At 34.3% G+C, this 22,928-nt stretch overlaps 1 protein-coding gene across 3 annotated transcripts in view; it reads left to right on the top strand.

Annotated features, from left to right (window-relative positions):
• The window catches only part of MTX2 (metaxin 2), a 63,209-nt gene that overhangs the window by 19,105 nt on the left and 21,176 nt on the right, over positions 1-22,928 (top strand). Inside the window, exons 1-4 of one of the 3 annotated variants that reach the window (XM_037044393.1) lie at positions 501-632; positions 7,910-7,957; positions 8,952-8,998; positions 18,386-18,441. Coding sequence is in view for 1 of the 3 variants with exons in the window: in XM_037044391.1 (XP_036900286.1) it covers positions 7,910-7,957; positions 8,952-8,998 (95 nt within the window). In the remaining 2 variants the exon portion in view is untranslated. Of the gene's footprint in view, positions 1-500; positions 633-7,909; positions 7,958-8,951; positions 8,999-18,385; positions 18,442-22,928 lie in introns of those variants that run through there. The other 2 variants (XM_037044392.1, XM_037044391.1) reach the window with 2 other exon arrangements.

Here is a 22,928-nt window from a genome sequence, read left to right as displayed (position 1 = left end):
TCCTTATTTACACAAGTCTTGCAGTAACTTGTCTGTGTTTAAGAGCTGTCAGGTGCTCTGAGGTTTTGTTATATTAGTAGTATTTGTGTTTACACCTTTGGCAGGAAGCCATTCATATTTGGAGATAGGCTGCACTCGTTTTGTAGTCCTTTTGTGTGACACTGTCTACATTATCTTTGGAAGCTGAAGAGATGACATCTATGAGCTTTTGGAATCCAGTTGCTTAAGGATAAACTGGGTTTGACTTCATTAGTGCACAAGTGATAGGTTTATGTAGAGTTATTATAACATTAATCAATTTGATGGATTGGAAATATGACAGCACTGGAGCAGTGTGTAATATTGGTGCCTATTATTCTACAAATTATGTCTTCACCTACATTCACATGCCAGAGGAATTGTGTTGTACATTAAGGATGCAGAACTGAAAAACACCACCCCCACCACAGGGCACCTCTCTTCATGGCTTTTCTCTTGTCCTCTTCAATTAGATCATCAAGATATGGACTTTGGAATTAGACTTATTTACTAGGTCATAGCACTTTCATACTGTGACATACCCTGAATTGAATGGAAAGATAGATCATCTGCTACCACAATGACTTACCATCTGACTTGAGAGAATACTGCAGGTAAAAATGTAGAGTCTTAAAGAGATCTAGGGTTGTACATATCCCTAGAATTTATTTACTAGTAGTCATTTCTTTAAAAATTATAATGGATTAGTAGCAAAGAATATTGATTTTTTGTTATATTGTATTGGTTGATAAAGGTTAAATCATAGGTGCCTTAAAGATAATTAAATGAGAAGCAAATATGTGTTTTGGGGGGTTCTGGGTATTGCTTTACCATGTGTGTGTGTTTCTAATACTAATTTATTTATTTATGAGTTATTAAGTTTCTGTTAAAGCTTTCAAAAGTCCAGGCATATAAATCCCCACTGTTTTTTCTCATTGGTTCTCCAACATGAATACTGTTAGGGATGGAGAAAGTTTCTTTGAAAAATTTAAAAACACTTGTTTGGATTTAAAAAACCCCCACAAAACCTCTCTATTCCACTGAAGACTGAAACTTAAGAGGCAAATTCTTTGTGCCTGGTAAAAGAGACACTGAATATAAAATAATCATTTTGCTTGGGCAGAATTGGAAAGTAAGTAAAGGATTAAGTGGGCTAAAGACTTGTAATAATGTTAATTTGATAGAAACTCTGTTATATGGTGCTCTGATACTCGTCTTATTTCTAGATGTCCTTTATGTTTGTAGGGTAAGAATATATTTCTTCTTTATAGAAATGATAAAAACTTTCATGGTGTTTTGCTAAGGAATAAGAAACCATTCTAATTTTAAAGAATGAATTAAGGTAGATCACTAAGAGTGCCTTAGAGTAACTTACTACTTTGGTGTGAAAATGATATAGTAGTTTTTTATTGTGAAAGAATAACATTTTTTAAAGATGGGTAGTTTGACTTTGGAACTGTTATAATAAAGATATTAGCTTTAAATGATACTTAGACCAAAAAATGTAAATCTTGCTTAGTTAATTTCATATTTTGGCATACATTATTATATATGCCATGTTCATTTTGGAGCAATTGAAAAGCCAAGTCTTTAATGAATAATCTCAGGAACATGGGAATTTTTCACATTCTAGGAACTTACTACCTGAAAAGGGAGATAAGAATTTGACATAATAATAGAGTAGAAAGTAATATATGATCTAAGACAAGTACAAACTGCTATGGACAATATAGATAAAGGATAAATTAGATTTGATTAGTTACAAAAGCCTTCTTGATGGAGTTAGCATTTAAGTTGGTCTTGAGACAGGTAGAGGATTTAAGTTTGTGCTGCTTGAAGGGGTATTCTGTACAGAGGGGAACTGTTTGAGCAAAGTTACAGATGTGAGAAAGTTTGAAATGTGTGGGGGATATTTCATTTACTGTCGTGGGATATTTCAGTTACTCTTGTAGGATATGAGGGTCCTGATGTAGGTGGATGAGGTAGGCAGATATCCCTTCTTTCCATTAATTTCAGTGTGTTCTTTCTAAGCTTTTTCTGTGGTCAAAGAAGAATTTCACTAAAATAGAGGAGTCTGTTCAAGGGTACACAAATGTCTGGGTTCCCTGCTAGAATTTCAGAAAAGTGGTCAGTGTTTTCCAAAGCGGGGTGGGGCATACACATCTTGTGTTATACAAGACAATCCTTTAAAGTATAGGAATAAAAATATTGGAACTTGGATTTCAATTATTTTAACTCTGCTTTCTTTTTTAGTGTATGTTTTATAATGTATGTGATTTATTAGCTCAGGAATACCAATCATATGCTTTCTAAATCTATTTGGACCTGCATACTTCATTATTTTATTGATGGAGACACGAAATTTAAAAAGTGGTGATCCCTGGGTTGGCTACAGAATGTGGAAAGGGGATTAGTAAGGTTACTTATCAGATGGTTGAGGGCCTTATATTAGCTTTAGGAGTGTTGCAACAGTAATATCTCATGAAAACTATGTGTATTTGATATAAAATATAGGAACAAATTGCCATTGTTAGGGTCAGTGCATAAGTGAATTTATAGAATTACATTCTGCCAACTATTTCAGGCAGCTGTTTAATATTCTTACAGTTGTGATATTGGTTGTAGTATTGAAGTTCTTTGGGTAAAGTTTTCTTTTTTGTAGCATGTTGTATAGTTTTTTTATATCCAGGCTACATTCTTGGCATAAATGGTACATAATGATAATAATAATGATAGTGGTAATAATAAAAAAAACCCGTTTGTTCAGTCAACGTCTATTGATTGAGTGCCTATTAGGTGCTGGGTTCTAGGGATGAAGTGGTAACAAAAGTCAAATATGAACTCTAGATTTATGGTGCTTTTATGTTCTACTGAGGGAGATAATCAAATAGTCCTCAATTCCATGTTAAATTTCTGACTGTGGTAAGTGGTACAACTGAGTATGCATGCTATTCAAGCTTGTAAAGAGAGTATTGGAACTATTGAGGGAGGTCAAAGAAGGCTTCCCTGAGGACAGAATCAGCTGTAGAGCCCAGCGCAAAATGAAAACTAGAAGACCCTGGTTCAAACAAATTTCAGGACTGGGATAGCAGAACATAAAACCAAGAGTGGAGCCTTTCTAAATGCAGACATTGTGCAGCTGCTCAGGTTGCCTGTCCATGAAATTGGCCCAGCCGGAGGAAATGATGCTTGAGCAGAGATGTGAGGACACAGTAGGATGGGAAGATTGCTCCAGGGCAGAGGAAACAGCAGAAATGCATCTCTAGGACAGGAAGGAACAGGGTGCATTCAGGAACTAGATGAAGGCCAGTGTGGCTGGAATACAGAGTGGGTGGGGTGGAGGTGTGATGAGGCCAGAGAGGTAGAGAAGCTGTTGTGTCAAGGTGATAGTGCCAAGATGATGATTCTGACCTTTATTCCAAGAGCCACACGAACTCCTGTGGGGCCTCTTTATTTTAAAAGCCATACAAACTTTAAGCATAAAGTTTACTTTTGATGTACTAATAATATCAGTAACTTGCACCTTGGCAGCATTAAAACACATTCTCTCTCAACCCGCATTTCCTACCAGCCTTCTTTTTAGAAACTTTGAGCTTCGCCTTCTGTATTTATTCTAAGGCTGGCCCTTTCCTAAGGCAGGCTTAAAAAGACATGTCATATCAGAGAGTGCTTTTGATGGTAGAAATTGAGAATAGGACAAGTTATGAAATCTTATTCAATATTGAATGTATAGTGGTCTAAAACATTTTAGGTTGAGTAAAGTAAAACTCACACGTGATTAAAATGTTTTATTGTTTTTTAAAAAAGATTTTTCTTTTTAAATACTACAGATTTTTTGTTGTTTTTAAATTTTTTTAATTTAATTGTTGTTCAAGGACAGTTTTCTGTCTTTTCCTCCCATCCCAGCCCACCCCCCAGTGCTCCCCACCTCCCTCCCATTTCCATCCCCCTTAGTTGTTGTCCATGTGTCCTTTATACCAGTTCCTCAAATACTACAGATTTTTAAGATCTGTTGTTAGCACTATAAGTTCTTAATCTCTCACATGGTGAGAACCAAGGGGAGGGTATTGACTTGCTTAACCTTGAAAGAGGAAAGTAGGGAAGTATTTTCGTACTTTGTCTTTCCCATTATAGGCTTTCTCAGGAAAAAGGCTTTAATTTAATATTGCCCAAACCAGGAAATAGGCTTAGTACTTTATGTGTGGATAATAATGCTCATGATTCAGGGACTTGCTTATGAAGGCAGTTGGAGAGCTCATTTCCTAGATAGAAACCTGCATGGTTGATTTGTAGATCCACACACACACAATTTAGGAATTTTCACTTTGGGCTCTCTGTTGAATAACATGCTAGACATTTCTTGTCCTGCATCATGTTTAAAATGTAATCATTTGAGCTGATTTATGTAGGTGACACATTTAAACCAGTGATACTTGTATACTGTGAGCTGCTCATGGGTGAGAAAGACTGATGATCATTCCCCACCTCCTTTACCATTTCTTACCTCCTGGTCTATGGATGCATTGGAATTTCAGGCTGTTACAATAACATGATTGTATAGGTTTCTATCAGAGTTCTTGCCTTCTCTTTTTAAATGGTAGGTTCTATTTGTGAAGATAACATCAGATGTTTTGCAGGTAATTTTCTGAGAATTTATTTTCAGTAATAATTTCTGAGTTGGAACATAGTTTGCATCTTGGATGAAGAAAAACAGCTCTGGCTGGTGTGGCTCAGTGGATTGAGTGCCAGCCTGCAAACCAAAGGGTCATTGGTTTGATTCCCAGTCAGGGCACGTGCCTGGGTTGCAGGCCAGGTCCAAAGTAGGGGGTGTGTGAGAGGCAACCACACATTGGTGTTTTTCTCCCTGTCTCTAAAAATAAAAGAGTAAAATCTTAAAAAAATAAAAAAGAAAAGCATACCACTCTCACCCCCATTTTTAGCTTTAGGTTCTTAATAACAGAGCTTTTAGTATTTCTAGGCAACTTTATTTTTATTTTCAGTCAGGTAATAAGTTGCAAAATTTCTTTTACTTTCACACAGGTCTGGGGTAATAGACCTGGAGAAGCCATGGTGGTGGTGATAAATTCACTTTTTTAAAAAAATTTATTTTTTAGAGAGGGTGGAGGAAAGGAGAAAGAATGGGAGAGAAACATTGATTGGCTGCTTCTCGTCTACCCCCAGTCAGGGACCTTACCCGTACTCCAGGCATGTGCTGTGACTGGGAATTGAACCAGTGACCTTTCAGTTAGCAGGCCGGCACTCAACCCTCTGAGCCACACTAGCCAGAGTGACAAATGAACTTTTAACTGGAATTACTGAGCACATAAATTACTGTCTATATGAAAACTCTTTATATTGCAGAGTAGTGAGGTAGTTTTTGATTTATCATAGAACATAAACTATATTCAGCATGTATTTAATGTGAAGGATACATTCCATTGTTTAAAATTTTTTAAATCTGTCTAGTATGTATACAAAATAGCTAACAAACAGTTAAAAGTACCAGAATATTTAATAGAACACCTACTTTCTTTAATATTAAGTTCAGTAAAATTTTAGTTAGCCACAATATTTGGGGAATAGAATGGTAGGTTTAACTAATATATCTCTTTTCTTTCTTTCCATGCACAATTAATGAATACCAACTGTATGCCCAACATGGTACAGTGGAGCATACACCAGATGCACTCAACATACCTGTATTTTTCGGACCATAAGACGCACCCGGCTTTAGAGAAGGAAAATAGGGAAAAAAATTGAAGCAAAAAATGTGGAAAAATATTTAATAACATAATATTTCACCAATGTAAATGTAAGCAGAACTCAACAGCAGCATTAACAACCATTATTTCTCCCAAATTTGGGGGAGGGGGTGCATCTTATAGTCCAAAAATATGATATGTATCCTCAAATGTTAATATCTGCAATTTTCGCAATTTTTTATTTTGGAATATTCCAATATTTTTGGAATATTGCAATATTTTTATTTCTATGCTTTATTGCTTTAATAATAGTAATATAATGCATGTAATTGAATCTTTGATGATGTAGGACCTGATAGTGAATGAACCTCATTTTTTTTCTCATACAGATATAAACAGTGTAGGCGTGCTGACCCTATAATTTATCTGAAAAGGTTATTTCTGAGTAATTTGCTGATGTCAGCTTGTTTCTGTTTTCCTGACTTATAAAACTGTGTTACACAGGTTAATTAAGTTCTTACTAAAATTTTACTTTGTTAAAAAGTTTACAGTAACATAACAAATACTTTGTTTCACAGCCTTTTTTGTATGTGAGTTGAAACTTAGCAGCTTTTACATATATGTATAATATTGTAGCTAACAGCATACAGAACTATGTATGGTTCATTATTTGCTAGATGATTTCATGGTATTACTCACGTATGAGTTTAATAATGTATAACTTAAACGAAAGCAAAAACAGCATTTATAATTTATAATACCACTAGTATGTTTCCCTTTTCATTCTAAAGTATAAATAAAAGCAAATTAAGGGGTCCCCTTATCTCTGGGACTGTTTTAGTGCATCTTAAGTGAACATAAGGAAAAAAATGCTTCATATACATATTTTTTTAACCCTCACCCAAGGACATTTTTTTAATTGCTTTTAGAAGGAGAGAGGAAGGGAGAGGGAGAAATGATGTGAGAGAGAAACATTGATTGGTTGCCTCCTGTACTGGCCCCAACCAGGACTGTACATACGCCACTCCCCGCAACCGGAATCACACCCTATACCCAGATACATGCCCTGACTGAGAATCAAATCCACAACCTTTCAGTTACAGGGTGACACTCCAACCAACTGAACTACATCAGCGAGGGCACATACATAAATTTCTTTTAAATATCAGCTACAGATATATATTAAAAAATAATTTGTTGCTATGTCACAGAAACTAGATTAGTTAAAACTCTAAGAAAATACTAATTATTATCAGATTTCATATGTTTAATTTCCTTTTTTCCTGAGAGTAAATGTAGTTACTGTGTTAGAATTGGTTATTCTGATGTTTTATGGCTTTTTCAAAGAAAAATTCAACAAATGATACCCTGTATAATCTATCAGTGGAGATATTGCTTCTTAAGTGCTGTTGATTAGACAAAATTTAAATCTAGTGCTTTTTTTAAGCACTCATAGGTTGCTAATACTCTCTTTGTAGCTAGCTAGAATCTTCTGTAGGTGAATGGTTAAAGGTCAAGGTCAAGCTTAGCTTTAGGCCTAAAATTAGCTTTACCAGTTTTATTTGACATTGTAGGTACTTACTATTTCATCATGCTACTGTCCTTTGCTGTAATTTGCTGATGTCAGCATGTTTGTGTTTTGTGGGGTGGTGGTGGTGGGGTCAAGGGAGTGAAATGTTCTAGAATACAATAGGATTCCTCTGTATGTTTAAATGCTACTACCAGTTTATAAGGCAGCATGCAGAGCATCATACAGATATATTTGATTCATGCAGTGTTGCCTGTTTGAAAATTTATTTTGTTAAACATTTATAGTTGATTCATTATTTTTTATGTATATAAGTAATATTTTGGGTATATCTGTGCTTGTAGGAGGCTAAATGAATAGTAGAATATAGGCCATTTTATTTTTTCAAATCTCATTTTGATTGGGTGAGATGTCTTCTACCTCCTCCCCATAAAAAACAAAAATTACTACCAAACAATGAACCAAACATTCATTTAAAACATTATCAAACCTACTTATACAGGTTACCATAGAACATAAGGTATGATTAGTTGCCCCAGTTAAGGTAACCTTGGCACTTGGCTTTTAAGTGCTCTAAGCCACTGTCTGTGCTTATTAATTTGGTAGGTTATTCATGTGTTTTTGCCCTATGTGCCTAATTATCACTATCTTGTTTCCTCAGCTACAGAACCTTGGCCTGAAAATGCTACATTATATCAGCAACTGAAAGGTAGGACCTTGTTCACAATTAAAAATGGCTTTGCATGAAAATATATTTATTTCAAAAAAAATCAGTCAATAATATAATTTACTGCAAGGAGAATGTAAAACATAAAGAGGAGATTCTCTTGTGTAATTTGTCTAGGAGATTTTGCCTAAACTTGTATCTGCCAGTGTAAACCAACTATTCATGGCTTTATAAGGTCCTTAGTTTATTATTGACTCATTATATTGGCTGCTGTAGGCAGTGTAAAATGATGTGGTTGCAGGAGCAGTTGGCAGATTTACTGCACCGAGAGCTGACACAGCAGATTTTTGAAGTCCTGTGGTAAAGTGGGCTCTCAGTGAAAAGGAACTGTTAAAATGTATAGGCTAGGTTGGTTCAGGCTCCCTTTAGCAGCTCTTCATATATCATCAGATCACATTATGGACCCCATTTGGGGCTCAGCAGCCTGCTACGATTGTCAGAAGACTGCAAAGTAATGAAGACTAATAGGTAGCAGCCCTAGTCTTCTAAGCATGGAATTTTTATTGCAGCGAACTTGTCATCTTTCTTTTGTGTGACAGACCTAGACACACTGTGCAATAGTAAGTACAAGCTGGTTTTATGTGGTCCTGAATGGCTTTACTTTTAACTAGGGAGGTTTGAGTATATACAAATGGTATTTAGTTTTAAAATATGCTTAATTTTGATGAAAAGAAGAGGGCTATATCTTGAAAACTTGAAAAATGAATTAGTTTTTAAATGAGCAATTTTAATTACATATTGCTGATAAAATGTGATAAAATACCAGTTTTAGAGGAAGTAGTCTTATTTTATCGTTATTTACATATAATGATAATATAATCAAAATTATAATTACACAATAGCACTGATACAGAACTTCATAATTATGTTAGTGAAAGGCTATATCTCCTTAAAAACAGGAATATTTTTAAAAGTGAAAATATATCTTGTTTAGCAATGACACTGTTGACTCCAACCTTTTATTGTGTTTCTGCAGGGGAGCAAATTTTACTTTCTGACAATGCAGCTTCTCTTGCTGTGCAGGTAAATATATAAATAATGTAGTATTTTTTTCACTTTGAATCATAATCCCCCCCCCAGATTATCTGATGTGGTCTGTTTAGAATTTTTCTGTGATTTACAATTATCAGTATAACATTTCTTCTCTGAAGGGTGATTTTATTATATATTATTCAGTTAATTGTTGTCAGTATGTAATAGAAACATACAAATCTTCATTATTCCTTCTTTTTGTAAAAAGTCACTTCTCTTAGTAGTTTTGGTTTGGGCTAGATATGGAGGTATTGATTTTGGGAGGGTGATATATTCATTTATGGACACAGAATTATTTTCTAACTTATTAGTAAAGATTTATTCACCGCATATTTTAAAGCATCATTTTTCATTGTACTCATTCTAGCATTAATCCATTTGGTAATCTTGAAGCAGAGATGGTCTTCTGTAGTCATTTTTAGGTACTTATTGATTATATTAGTGTCTATTATCCCCAGACCACCTATTGAATACAATAGCTCTTTAAGTTGTATATTACAGTTGTGTAATCCAAAAAAGATTAGTGGCCCTGTAAACTTTTAATTGTACTATAGGAAGAATAGGATACTTGGGGGTTGTTAGCGTTAAAAAAAAAAGAGATATGTTTATGTAGATTATAGAATTATAATTATTCAAATATTTTAATTTAGCTGCTGTTTCTTTAGTTAGCTTACATATTTTGAATCAAAAAGAAGATTTTTTTGGTCTAGCATCCAAAAGATAAAAGAGAACCATAAAACATGTGATATTTATATTGGAGATGAGACTATGAGCATCTTGAAGACAGAAAGGGAAGAGAAGGAACCGTGAACTTTTCCTGTGTTTTGGACAAGATGCTAGGTGCTTGGTTATTCCATTGTACTTCTTATGCAACTTAATAATCTCTGTGCTTAATAACTTTGTCTTATACATAGTATATCATTCAGTACATTTGTGTTCTGTTTAAGGCAGGGAAAGAGAGATGGAAAGAAATGTGTTGGACTCTAATGTATTCATTTGAGTCTGAGTATCTTTAAGGTTTTTTAAGAAGATTTGTATCTTTTTACCAATAATATGAATTATGCTTATTTAGTTTATTTACCTTTATTTTATCATTAGGCACTAGTATTATAGCTAGTGTATTTTCATATGTCAGCTTTTGAGGAGCAGAAATTTTAGTTGGTTATAGGAAATAAATATGGATTTTATGTATTTTTTAATTAAAATATTTATTTATTTATTTATTTATTTTTGGTGAGGGAGCTGGAATTTAAGTTTAGCTTTCAAATGGTAGTGATGTAGTGCCTAGAATATATAATGTAGCCAGTAAATGTTGAATGAAGGGTTTATAAATGTGGTAAAAGCATTCTTGCCTGATAATTGATAGCACTGATAAATTATTTGCTGTGTATAAACTAGTATTTTCAATCTTTCTAGCTTTGAAAAGGTGGCTCAGGGCACAGTGAACATTTTAGTTGCTGCACTAATTCTTAACCCTTTTTTAATTGCCACTTCTGGAATAACTCTTTCAGGATGTGATGAAACACATTCAGTGGAAATAAAAACACACATGCAAATAAAAACATATCCAGACTATTCTGCATATGGTTTCAGTAAGTTTACTGATCTCTCTGCTGAAGCTGTCTGGGAATCCCCTGTGAAGAGCTCTTAAGACTAAAGAATAGTAGTTTAGGAAGCACTGAAGTAATTTTCACAAAGTAGGAAGGTATATTGGGTAGTAATAGATCAGTGGTTCTTAGAGAGAGATTTCTACCTCCCAGAGGACGTTTTTGGTTGTCACAGTTGTTGGGGAGGGTGCTCTCGGCATCTCCTGGGAAGAGGCCAGGGGTGCAGGTAAACAACTTACAATGCACAGGACAGTCTCTCCAAATTAAGAGTTATCCAGCCCCAAATGTAAATAGAGTCAGTGTTGAAAAATCCTGGAATAGATGGTTTAACTACTTTTTATTACAAACTAAAATATTAGTATATTACTGATAAAAAATTAATGCTTTAAATAATCTGTGGAAGGGAAAAGGAAATCTTTGTGGGTACTCTATTTAGCAACTCTATTTTTATGGTTCCTGTTAATTTGCTTTCTCACCATGGCTTCTCAAATCATAGCTGCAATTAAAAATAAAACCAGAAAAAAAGAACCTTTCAAAATGCAGAATTTTGCTTAACCATTTTCAATTTTTTGTTATCCTACATATGTCACTTAGATGATAAATTAACCAGCATATATTAAAAATTCTTGGTTTTTCTCAATATTCTTTGGCTTGACAGCTGATAGTAGCCATGACTATAAATGTGACTTTTCCAGATATCTGATGTAAACTTTATGGAACAATTTTCTTCTATATAGTGGACCAGTATCTGTCTAGAAGAATCAGTTAAATGTATAAAATTGATCAAAACAATGTGACAGGTATCCATAAACTGGATATTTTCTAGAAGATACCAGATATCAAACATCAGATACTTTAATAGTCTGCTAGTTAAGCCATCAGGAAATTTAAATTTTGCTTACCACATAGACTTGGCATTTATTGCACCCCTGAAACTAAGTGGTTAGATCTTTTTTGATTAAAGGGGCCTTTATGATTTCAATTTAAAAGAAAATAAGTATTTTTCTCATGGCTGTATTTCCTCTTTAGATTTGCTTTCCTTTCTTCATCCACAAAGTACTGGTGTTGCCTCAAGTGTTTGCCTGGTAAAATAATCTTGTGTGTTGAATATAGTGAAGTATTAGTGTAGTGTGTGTTCCTCTCATTTTCATAATACACTCTGTGTGCATGTGTATACCTGTATTTGTATACACACACACACACACACATACACACAGCTAACTAGATATACATACAGGGTCTGTCTGGACCCCAGGTATCCAGCCATATAGTATGACAAATAGAGACATTTATTGAAGAGGATACAAGATACAAGAAGCATTGTACATAGGTCAGTGATGCCTCAGTCCCCTTCAAAGTAGTCACCGTGGGACTTCACGCAGTTCTCCCAATTGCCATCAGCTACCTGGCATATTTTCCTGAATCTTATTGATGGTCTGAAATCCCTTCCCTTTCAAAGGTGATTTTAGTTTGGGGAAAAGTCAGTAGTCACAGGATAACAAATCTGGGCTGTAGGGGAGCTGAGTACCCTGGGTGATAGGATGTTTTGCCAAAAAACTGCAGGACACTTAATGCACAAGTGGGTAAGTTGTTATGATGAAGCTGCCAATCACTAGTTGCCCTTAGCTGTGGTCTTCTGCATCATCCAGACAGTTTAAAATTTTATAGTAGCTCCATTAACAAACGTAAAAAGAAACAGGTGAAATTAATTTTAATAATGTATTTTATTTAACCCAGTGTATCCAGATGTTACACAGGTATCATTTTTACATGTAATTAATACAAAATTTATACATGGGATGTTTTACATTTTTTGTATTAAGTTCAAAATGTGATGTGTATTTTACACTTACAGCACATTGCAATTTGTGCTATTCAAGTGCTCAATAGCTACATATAGCTGGTGGCTCTTGTATTGATAACATATGTCTAGAAATACAGTATGAACAAACACATATGAATTCTACAAGTTTTCTGCAAAAAAAGTTTTATTTGACTCTTTTCAAATACTGTCTTTTATAGCAGATTCCACAAATGAAATGGGCAGTTGGTTTCTGTTCCAAATACAGCAAACCTTGAACAGTACTTTATTTCATGTTTTCTCATGTGTTGAATGTAATAGATGATGGAGACATAATAGAAGCCGTCCTCTTGGGTGTTCTGAGGACGTTGTGAATGTGATAATGTATATAAAGCTCTCAAAAAAAGTGTCTGGCATATTGTGAAAATGCACTGCATGTTGGTTATTATTTACTTCTCTCCTGATTCTTAGACAGAAGTACAAGTAATCAATGTCAGCAGGAGGAATGGAAGCATGCAGGCTTTATAATACTTAAAAACACCGAAGTAATTGAAATAAATGTTAGGATACATTTGAATTTGTGTGAACATTAATAATTTTTGTAATCATGCTTTCATTCCATACCCTAAAATGTTAATGTTGAATGCTTTAAATCAAACAAAATATTATTTTAATAATACTGAATAAGATTTGTTTTGAAATTGAATATTTATTGAATGCTTTTATGGCAAAAGGCACTCTACTAAGAGCTTTTATGCAAAGTATCTCATTTAGTCCTTAGCATAATACTGCAGTGTGGTAACCTCATTTTAAAGATGTTGAAACTGAAGCTCAGAAAAGTTCTACTCAAGGCCACAGAGCCCAGAAAGTGTGGAGATAAACAGGTGACAATATTGGTGAGTGCCTACCATTTGCTCATCACTGTGCTGAGCACTTAAATTCTTATTAACTCATTTAATCCTTATAACAACTGTATGAGGATTATTACAATTCCTATTATAATAATAGGAATAGCCCTATTCCTATTAATTTCTGTATAATATAATGTGGAATATCAGATTTCATATAATTCCTATGAGGCTATTATAATTCCCATTATGCAGATCATGTTAGTAAGAACAATAATAATAATGTAGCTAGAACATACACAGCACTTACTCTGTGTGCCAGGTCTTGTTATATGTACTTTAGCTATCATAGGTAATCCTCACACAGCAACCCTATCCGGTAGGTAGTATTATTATTCTCATTTTACAGATCAGGCAGCTGAGGCAGGGAGGGTAAGCAGTTGGCTCACAGTTATACAAGCAGCTCTGGGAAAGCTAGACTGCAGACCCAGAGAGGCTGAGTCGAAAATCCACACTCATGACACTTTGCTGCATATCAGGTTCAGTCCTTTGATACAGATCTTTGAATTTGTATCCAAAGATAAGTGAGTATTTAATTCAAAAATTATTTCTGACATTTCATAGCAAATTATATGTTATAATTTATAGATTACATTAAGATGTGAAAGATAAACATGCCTCAGTTATTTGAAGTGTGAATAAATGCAGTCTTTCTACTTTATGAGTTACTGTGAAGTTCAAGTTTGGTGATAAATGCAAAATTCTCTTGAAAAAAGTAAAAGCAGTAGAAGCATAAGATGATGTTAAATGCTGAATTAATGCCTATTTTGAATTTAAAGTTATATATATTCATGTATATTTTTAATGTCTTAAAAAATTATTTTTAGAGAGAGGGGAAGGGAGGGAGTAAAAGAGGGAGAGAAACATTGATGTGTGATTGCCTCTTGTGCACCCCCAACTGGTGGCCTGGCCCACAATCCAGGCATGTGCCTTGACTGGGAGTCAACATTGGGAGTCAAACTAGCAACCCTTTGGTTTGTAGGCACTCAATCCAGCCAGGGTTTAATGTCTTTATATAATCAAATGTTACTTTCTAGTCACTTTTAGAGAGGACTTTGTATAATATATATGAAGGTAATTTAAAAAGAATCCTATTTTGGATTTTTTCTATGGTTAATCTAAATATTGTATTTTTAAAGGTTTTAATTTATTTTTAGAGAGAGGGGAAGGGAAGGAGAAAGAAAGGAAGAGAAACTCAGTGTGTGGTTGCCTCTTGCACAACCCCTACTGAGTCCCCCCTGAGGACTCCAATCCAGGCATGTGCCCTGACTGGGAATCAAACCAGCAACCATTTGGTTTGCGGGCCCATGCTCAATCCACTGAGCTACACCAGCCANAATATTGTATTTTTAAAGGTTTTAATTTATTTTTAGAGAGAGGGGAAGGGAAGGAGAAAGAAAGGAAGAGAAACTCAGTGTGTGGTTGCCTCTTGCACAATCCCTACTGAGTCCCCCCTGAGGACTCCAATCCAGGCATGTGCCCTGACTGGGAATCAAACCAGCAACCATTTGGTTTGCGGGCCCATGCTCAATCCACTGAGCTACACCAGCCAGAGCTAATCTAAATATTGTAAAAGTTTGAATTTTATTTTAAAGTATTTCATGCTGATGATTATTATGAGAATGTTGCATGAAAGAGTAATTTTAGTTTTTCCTTCCTTGGTTTTTACTTAGAGTAAGAATAGCAGTTAAGCTCAGATTAAGGGAAATATTCCTATTTCATTTTATATTCTCATTTCCCCTTCCCTTTGTGAATACTTTATGTCTAAAAATGAAAGGGAAGACAACCAAAACCAACAACACTATTCTTTGTGTTGAGTATGTTGTATCATTACAAAAAGTCAGCATTTTTATAGGCTCCATTAATGCTGGGCCATGAACACTAACATGTCAGATCTGCTGATACTTAGCTGACCCTTGCTTTTTCCTTTTAGCAAATGATGCTTTTTAGGTGGACGTTTTAATTAGTGGTTAAATGGTGGTATCCTAGTGTACTGACTGGGGAAGAACAGGGAGGAGTGTTTTTCCTGACTACATGGTGGTGGTTTCATGGGAGAAACATCTGCTATTGTGAAAATGCCATGTGGCAGAAGGACGGCCTACGTACAAAATTTTGAGGGAAATGATCTTGAATTTTGAATTTGGTTGGATACCTTTTTGCTGTAAACAAGTTGTTTATGGTTGTATGCATTTTTTGGTCTCAGTTTAATTTAAACCTAATGTAAATACAAATAGGGTGATACCAGTGGATCTATTTTAATGTAGAATTAATAGAATACTATTTTATGAAAAACATTTTAGAATTGATATATTTTTTTGCCCTGGCTGGTGTAGCTCAGTGGATTGAGTGCGGGCCTGCAAACTAGAGGATCGAGGTTTGATTCCCAGTCAGGGCACATGCCTGGGTTGCAGGCCAGGTCCTGGCAGGGGCCAGTTCCCAGCAGGGGATGCAAGAGAAGCAACCATACATTGATGTTTCGCTTCCTCTCTCCTTCCCTTCCCCTCTAAAAAATAAATAAATAAAATATTTGAAAAAAAAGAATTGATATATTTTTTAAAATTCCGTAAAGTGTAAAATTTTAGTTTTTTTACATTTTTCACCCCTCGCACTTTCTTCATGTTCTGCAAAATGAGGCTTTATTCACTTCCAGGATTAGGAGAAGAAAAGGAAAGCTAAGGGGTAGGGAGAGTTTAGTGAATGTTTATTACACAAGGGGATTTGTAAAATTCTTTTCAGTATTCTTTTTTTTTAATAATTTTTTTATTTAATTCTTGTTCACGTACAGGTTTCTGTCTTATATTCCCAACCCTGCCCGCCCCCCGCCCCATGCTCCCTGCCTCCCTCCTATTTCTGTCCCCCACCCTTAGTTATTGTCCATGTGTCCTTTATACTTGTTCGTTCTTTTCAGTATTCTAAAATGAGCAAAATCTAGGCTGCAGATGTTTCCTTGATATCACTGAGTTTAAATTTTTTTTAGGTTGAATATCTTGTCCTCATCACCTTTTATATACCGGAAATATAAAAGCATTTTTGCGATATATGCTTATAATAAATATGTGGTATGATTTAAATATATAAAACTTAAATTGAAAATAGTTTAGCAAATTAAAAGAATGCCCATTGTTAATACTAATCTGTGAACACAATAATGGTATGGTTATATAAAATATTTAACTTTTACTGGATTTGTGACAATGAGGAATATTCAAAGTATTAGGTGGCTATTAGAGTTGTAATTTTTAATAATTGGTGAAATAATGGAAATTGGTTATGTAGGATAATGGTTTGTTAATATAAGTATCTATTTAACTTAGCAAAAATTGATGTTCTTGTAATTCTGAGAGTTTGCAAGTTACCATAGAATATCAGTTGCATACTTTTATGCTTAAAAAGTAAATATCAAGTGGGATTTTAAAATCTGTTGGTGTTAAATGGAGCAATAAAGACATAGCAGTTAAGATGAAAAAATGACAGTCTGTTTTTTCAACAGAAAAAGGCTAGAATTCTTCATTATTAGATATACAGTATCAACATAATTGATCTAGCGGCATTATATTTGAGCTGAAAATACACTTAAATTTGAAGCCATACACTACCCCGTGTGAGTGAAACATCTTTCATATAGTTCTAAGATGAAATTACCCTTGAATGAATAGCATCTTCATTTATCTTCAAACCTCTTCTGTGCTTTTAGTGAATCTACTCTTTCAACATTCTGCAACAAGAATTACATTATACCATTATACCACAGTACTTCTGCCGTGTGAAATAGATTGGTTTGGAAAATGAACCTGGCTTTGCTATAAATTACATTTCCAGGTACAAAGGAGTTTGTTATTTTGTTTAAAATAGTCACAAATATAATTAAGGTCTTAATTTATGTTAAACTACAAATATGGCTATTACTTTAACTGGATTAGGTACTTAATTTGTCACTTCAAGAATGATACCTAACAGTTTTAATTTGTAACCTTAGATACATTATTTCAATTATAGGGTCTGCAGCTGTTTGATATAAAAATGAATTATTTTGTAGATAGATTTGTTCATGGGTTTTAATTTTAAAACATGCCTCTTCAGTTAGGTGGAAAATAATTCTTCAGATGTCATCACAGCTATTCCTTTGTGTCCTAGTAAAACAATATATGAGTTAAAATTCAGAACCATTTTCATTTTGTGTCCTGAGAATGGCATTGCATGTTTTAGAATAGTCCTCGATGGATCTTTATATAAAATATTTCATATTTAATTATGAAAAGAACAGACACTTCATCATAATGAAAAAAACCTAAGGTCTGCTGTCTAAGGATAGATTTACCTAGTTGGCCTGAAAATGGATTAATTTGTTCACTCTCTAGAATTTGGATAGCTTTGCTAATGTGATTTAAGTACATTTTAGGAGCTTTGTTTATAATTCCTTAAATTCTATCGTGTTAATTAGTATAAAGCACCTAATCTTTTGAAGATTTATTAAGACAGTTCTTTAAAATTTTGTATTATTTTTATATCTTTACTGGAAAGCAATATTGACTTTCTTGTGTAAGTGCAATTAAGGAATATTGTTATATATTGTACTTGTAAGACCAGTGTTCATTTTGTTTTTGGAATAAAGAAGAGGAAAGATCATTGTTACTGCTCATTGGTAAATGATTCAGTGCTGAGTTACCATGATTTTATTAAAACGAAAGGCATACATTTTATATCCTTTCCATTTACTCTTTAGCTTATCCTAAGAATTTTAAATTTTGTGCTTTTTTCCTGTTATTGTTTTTCTCATTTGGGAATATTTATCTGTAAATAAAACTTTTAGACATTCATCATAGGACCTCAGAAAAAAAGTAGTTTCTTTTCTTTACTCCCAAATTGATCATTGAGCACTAGCCAGGCAACTGGTATTGCACTAGGTTCTTGGGTTACAATAATTATTCTTTCTGTTCCTTTGCCTGTCTTATAACTCTTTTGCTTTTATTTATATTTATTCTGCCAGGGAAAACTTGTGTCTTTTCCTGTTCTGGTTATTGTTTTTGTTGCTTTCTTCCTGAATTTGATTTTTTTCCTACAGCTGTCAGATGTTGATGTATCTAAAACTGAGTCAGATATTCCAGGAGTAGTTTTCAGGTGAGAGTTGTATTAAGGAAGGTCCTCTGATGTGATCTGTCTTCGTCTGTGCTGTCAATGGCATTTCATGTTTTTGGTAACATATTTGCTGTATTTAAAGCTTGTCTATGCTTATTGAATTGTAGTTTCCGATGATTTCTACACAGCTATTTTTTTAAGTTGAATTTCTGTTACTGTTTTCTAAAACATTATCTGCTTATTGATATTTGTGATTTCATTGACTTTTAAAAACACCTCTGAGCTTAACAGGAGTTACACCTAATTTTTTAAAGCAATGAGCTTTGTTGTAGGTTACTAGTTTTCTCTGAACTTATCTTTGTATTTGTTATTATGAATATCAATATCTTATTTATTAAGCCAATGTTTATTGAGAATCTGTTGTATGCCAAGGATAAAGTAGTGGACAAGATAGACATGGTCAGTCGCCGTGTACTAATGGAGATTGCATTCTGGGGGTGGAGGCCTTTTATCAGTCCATTTATCAGTTTCATCAGTGTGTATTACTTTGAAAAATTATTCATAAAATAAAAGTTTATGTCAATATTTATTCACTTGTTTTGCCTTATTAGAAAATATTTTATATCATATGAGGTTCATATTGAAAACAGATGTATATTTACTTTTTATTATTCTTTTAAAAAGTGCTTTTGGTTATATTCCTTTATCCTCTTAATATCTATTTAGAGATACTTAGTGTATAATTTTGTTATTTTGATTATAAATAGTATTTTACATATAGGACCTCAGTCTGCTTAATAAATTGTTTTCATTTTAGAAGTCAGAAAGCTTATCAAGAAAAGGAACTTTCTCAAGCTAACACAGTCAGTCGCCAAGATTCCACTGAGAGATATCTCACTGGGAGGCTTCTGCTCTATTAACTCCATTCTGTTCTATACTAACTTGCAAGACATGCAGAGGACCCCCATTTTTCAAAAGATACTCTAGCCTTCCATTTAAACAACTTGCTTCTTAAGTCTGTATTCTGTTAGGATCCATTAAGTTCTGCTAAGGCACTTAACCAGTGACAATTAGGGAGTGGGAATGTGCTAATGGTCTGTCCAGTCGTAAGAGTGGTGAGGCTTATGAGTCAGCAACAGAAAATCAGTTGCTCTAAATGATGGTAGGGATAGCATCTCAATGAGGCAGCATCATCCTTGTGCAAATGTAGGGATGGCCAGGCTGTTCCCGTTCAACTGGGGTTGAGCCCTTTTTACCATTTTCTGAGCTGAGTGTTTTAGTTACCCTTAAAAAATATAATGCAATTAAAACAAAGGATATTTGATATTTTAATGTTTTTAATATTGTAGATTCTATTTCCTTGCAATCATTTGTTTTCTGTAAAAGGAATGACTTTTTGGCTTCAAATTTAATTTCACTCATTTACTCCCCAGATTTCTTTCTGGAATATTAGCATATTTCTGCATGAATGAAGACTTGAAGAAACTAGATACACCTAATACTTGAGATGTTTTGTTTTTGTTTGATTTGCTCATTAATGCTTTTCTACCTTCCTACTTATATTAACTATGAGACCTACATGGTTATGTGTAATTTTAATCTCCTGAAGATTGAGCCATAGTTGCTGAGATTTTAAAGGACTCCTGCCGACAGTGGCTTTTTCATGTGTTACTCACTTCTCAGTAAATTTTCAGGAGATTTTTGCCCTAATCAGATGGCTTATTTACCTTCCTAAAGCTTCTTATTTTAAACCGACTTTTCACTTGGTGGGCTGTAGATGTAGGGGACAGAAATGACCAAAGATAAAAGCTGTCCTTGTGTTTTTATTCTGTGTTATATCTGTAGCTCTACTAGTTTCTTAACACCTTAACATTACAGACCTGCAGGAAAGTGTTGACAAAGATAATACTGATCCGTATGTGTTTCTGTCACTTGTGTCCATGAAAGAGGTATGGTGGCCTTTAAGATGAGGCCTCCCAATGTTTGAATAGAACTGGTTTCAAAGAATATAGTTGTACATTAGCAACTCTAGGCCTTTGAAAAGAGAGCGGAGTTGTCATTTACTGTCCAAAATCTTAATAGAGGTCATAACTGGAGGAGAGCATCTAAAGACTCCTGAGTCCCCACCCTCCCACCATAACCCACTCATCCCATTTTTTCCTATTTTGGTAAATGGCCCTTCCGACATTCTGCTTGTTTATGTCAAACTTTGAGTATTCATTGGAGTCCTCTTGTTTTCCTGTATCTACATCCAGTTATCATTAAATCTTTTTGGCCCTACCTTGAAAATACAGCCAGAATGACTTCTTACCACCTCCATCACTCCCATTTTGGTCATGGCCTTATCACTTCTTGCCTAGATTGTTGCAAAATCCTCCTAACTAGTTCACTTTTTTCACCCTTCTACTCTCTACAATATAATTTCTCTATAGCTGTTTGTAATCCTTTAATGTTAGTCAGATTCCAGCAGCCCTCAGCTCAGCTTCTAGTGATTTTTCATCTTACTCAAAGTAAAAGCCAGAGTCCTTAAAATTCATCTGTAAATTCTACATGATCTGGTTGTCTCTCTAATCTCATCTCATACCACTTACTTCCTTATTTCCCAGTTGTCACACTGGACTTCAAGCTTTTCTTCAAATATGCCAGTTTAAGCACAAGGTTGCTTCACACCTTTGAACTTGGACAGCTCTTTTTTTAGATATCTACATGGCTTGCTCCCTTTCTTCAGTTTTATGCTTAAATGTGACCTTATTGGTGAGCCCTTATCTGACTACTCTACATATAATAGCAATCCTCAAACTGCTTTATGTTTCTTTTTTTTTTCTTGAAGATTTTATTTACTTATTTTTAGAGGGAGGGAAGGGAGGAAGAGAGGGAGAGAAACATCAATGTGTGGTTGCCTCTCACGCATCCGCTATTGGGGACCTGGCCCAAAACCAAGGCATGTGCCCTAGGGAATCAAACTGGCAACCCTTTGGTTTACAGGCTGCTGTTCAATACACTGAGCCACACCAGCCAGGGCTGCTTTATATTTCTAAGTAGCAGGAATTACCATGCATATTTTCTGGTTTATTTGCCTATTTTCTGTCTCCATTACCTGGAACAGTCCCTCATACATAGTAGGTGCTTAGTAAATATGTATTGAGTGTACAAATGAATGAATACATGCTTTATATTTATTCTTCTAGATACTCAAATTTGTATCTTCTTATGAAGTTATCTCACAGGAAGCTATGCATTGGACCACACAAATTAGCCTTTTGCAGGCCTTTCTCAGCTATGTTTTACTCTAGGCCTTCAGGGAAAAAAATCACACAAAAATATTTCTGCACTTTGTGTATATCATCTCATGTCATTCTGTAGCCCTTATATAAGATTCCAGGTGAGAAATGTCTTTTGCAATTTAGTATGAGAAGTTCAGTTGAGGGGTGACCCTGTTCTTTTTTGAATGCTTTGAATATTTCATTGATAGATTCACCACAGTTTATTGAACCAGCCTCTCATTGATGGGGTATTAGGCTATTGTTGTAATTATTATTTTGCTACTATAAGTTGGGCTTAGGTGTGAATATCTTTACATTTATCTTGTATCATTTTATGCAAATATGTACATATGTATTTCTCACAATAGAATTTCTGGATCAAATAATATGTACATTTAAATTTTTGTAGATGTTGCCAAAGTGTCTTCAAAAAGAGTGCATTGATTTATACCTCAGCTAGTGGTTGAATGTAAGTTTTGTGTTAGAATTTTTTACTAACCAATATTTTGTGTATGTTTTTATTATCAGGAGTTTCTGTGCTTCATTGAAAAAAATTGCATGGCTAGAACTAAATTTACTGAGTTTTAGAGTTCTCTTTGTTTATTTTGTGATTTGATGTGTTGTTCTTCATTTTGTTTATTTGTTCATTGAGCTAATAATCACTATCTGCCAGTGATGTACCATGCACATAAATAGGAATTATAACAGTAAAGCTAGCTTCAGAAAACAGAGGAATTTGATATGAGAAGCAAGAGGAAGCTTTGTACTGTGTTCCTGAAGGATGGTGTAATAGGATCCCTGTCTGTGTGCCCAGTACTCCATCAGCGTCAACGTTTGGGAGGTTTCTTACAACATATAAGCAGCTAGTTTTATAATCTAATGAAGGCAATGGCATTGTTACCTACAATAACAACTTTTGAATCTAAGATTTAAGATACTTGTTAGGGTTGAACAGATTATTCTTGCTATTTTAGATTTCCAGCCTTATTTTAGTTATGTATGAATAAAATATTTATTTTTCAAAACTAATATTTACAAAAAAACTGAGCCATAGTTTTCAGAAGATGTGACTCAGAAATGATTACTGAAAAAGTAGAATTTAGAATCTTCATGGAGTATGGCAGGTGTTACCTTCTGGAACTGTTTCTAGAATTTTTCGGATGTGAAAGTTCTCAATGAATGTTATTTCTAAAGAAGTTAGAGTCAAAATGTGTAGTCCTTTTATGTTTACTTTTGCCTTTCTCATAATAGCAATTGGTGACATAT

This window comes from Sturnira hondurensis, unplaced genomic scaffold, assembly GCF_014824575.4.
Source record: "Sturnira hondurensis isolate 20B ecotype Veracruz unplaced genomic scaffold, ASM1482457v3 Scaffold0004136, whole genome shotgun sequence".
Lineage (NCBI taxonomy): Eukaryota > Metazoa > Chordata > Mammalia > Chiroptera > Phyllostomidae > Sturnira > Sturnira hondurensis.
This window is presented reverse-complemented; position numbering and strand designations above follow the sequence as displayed.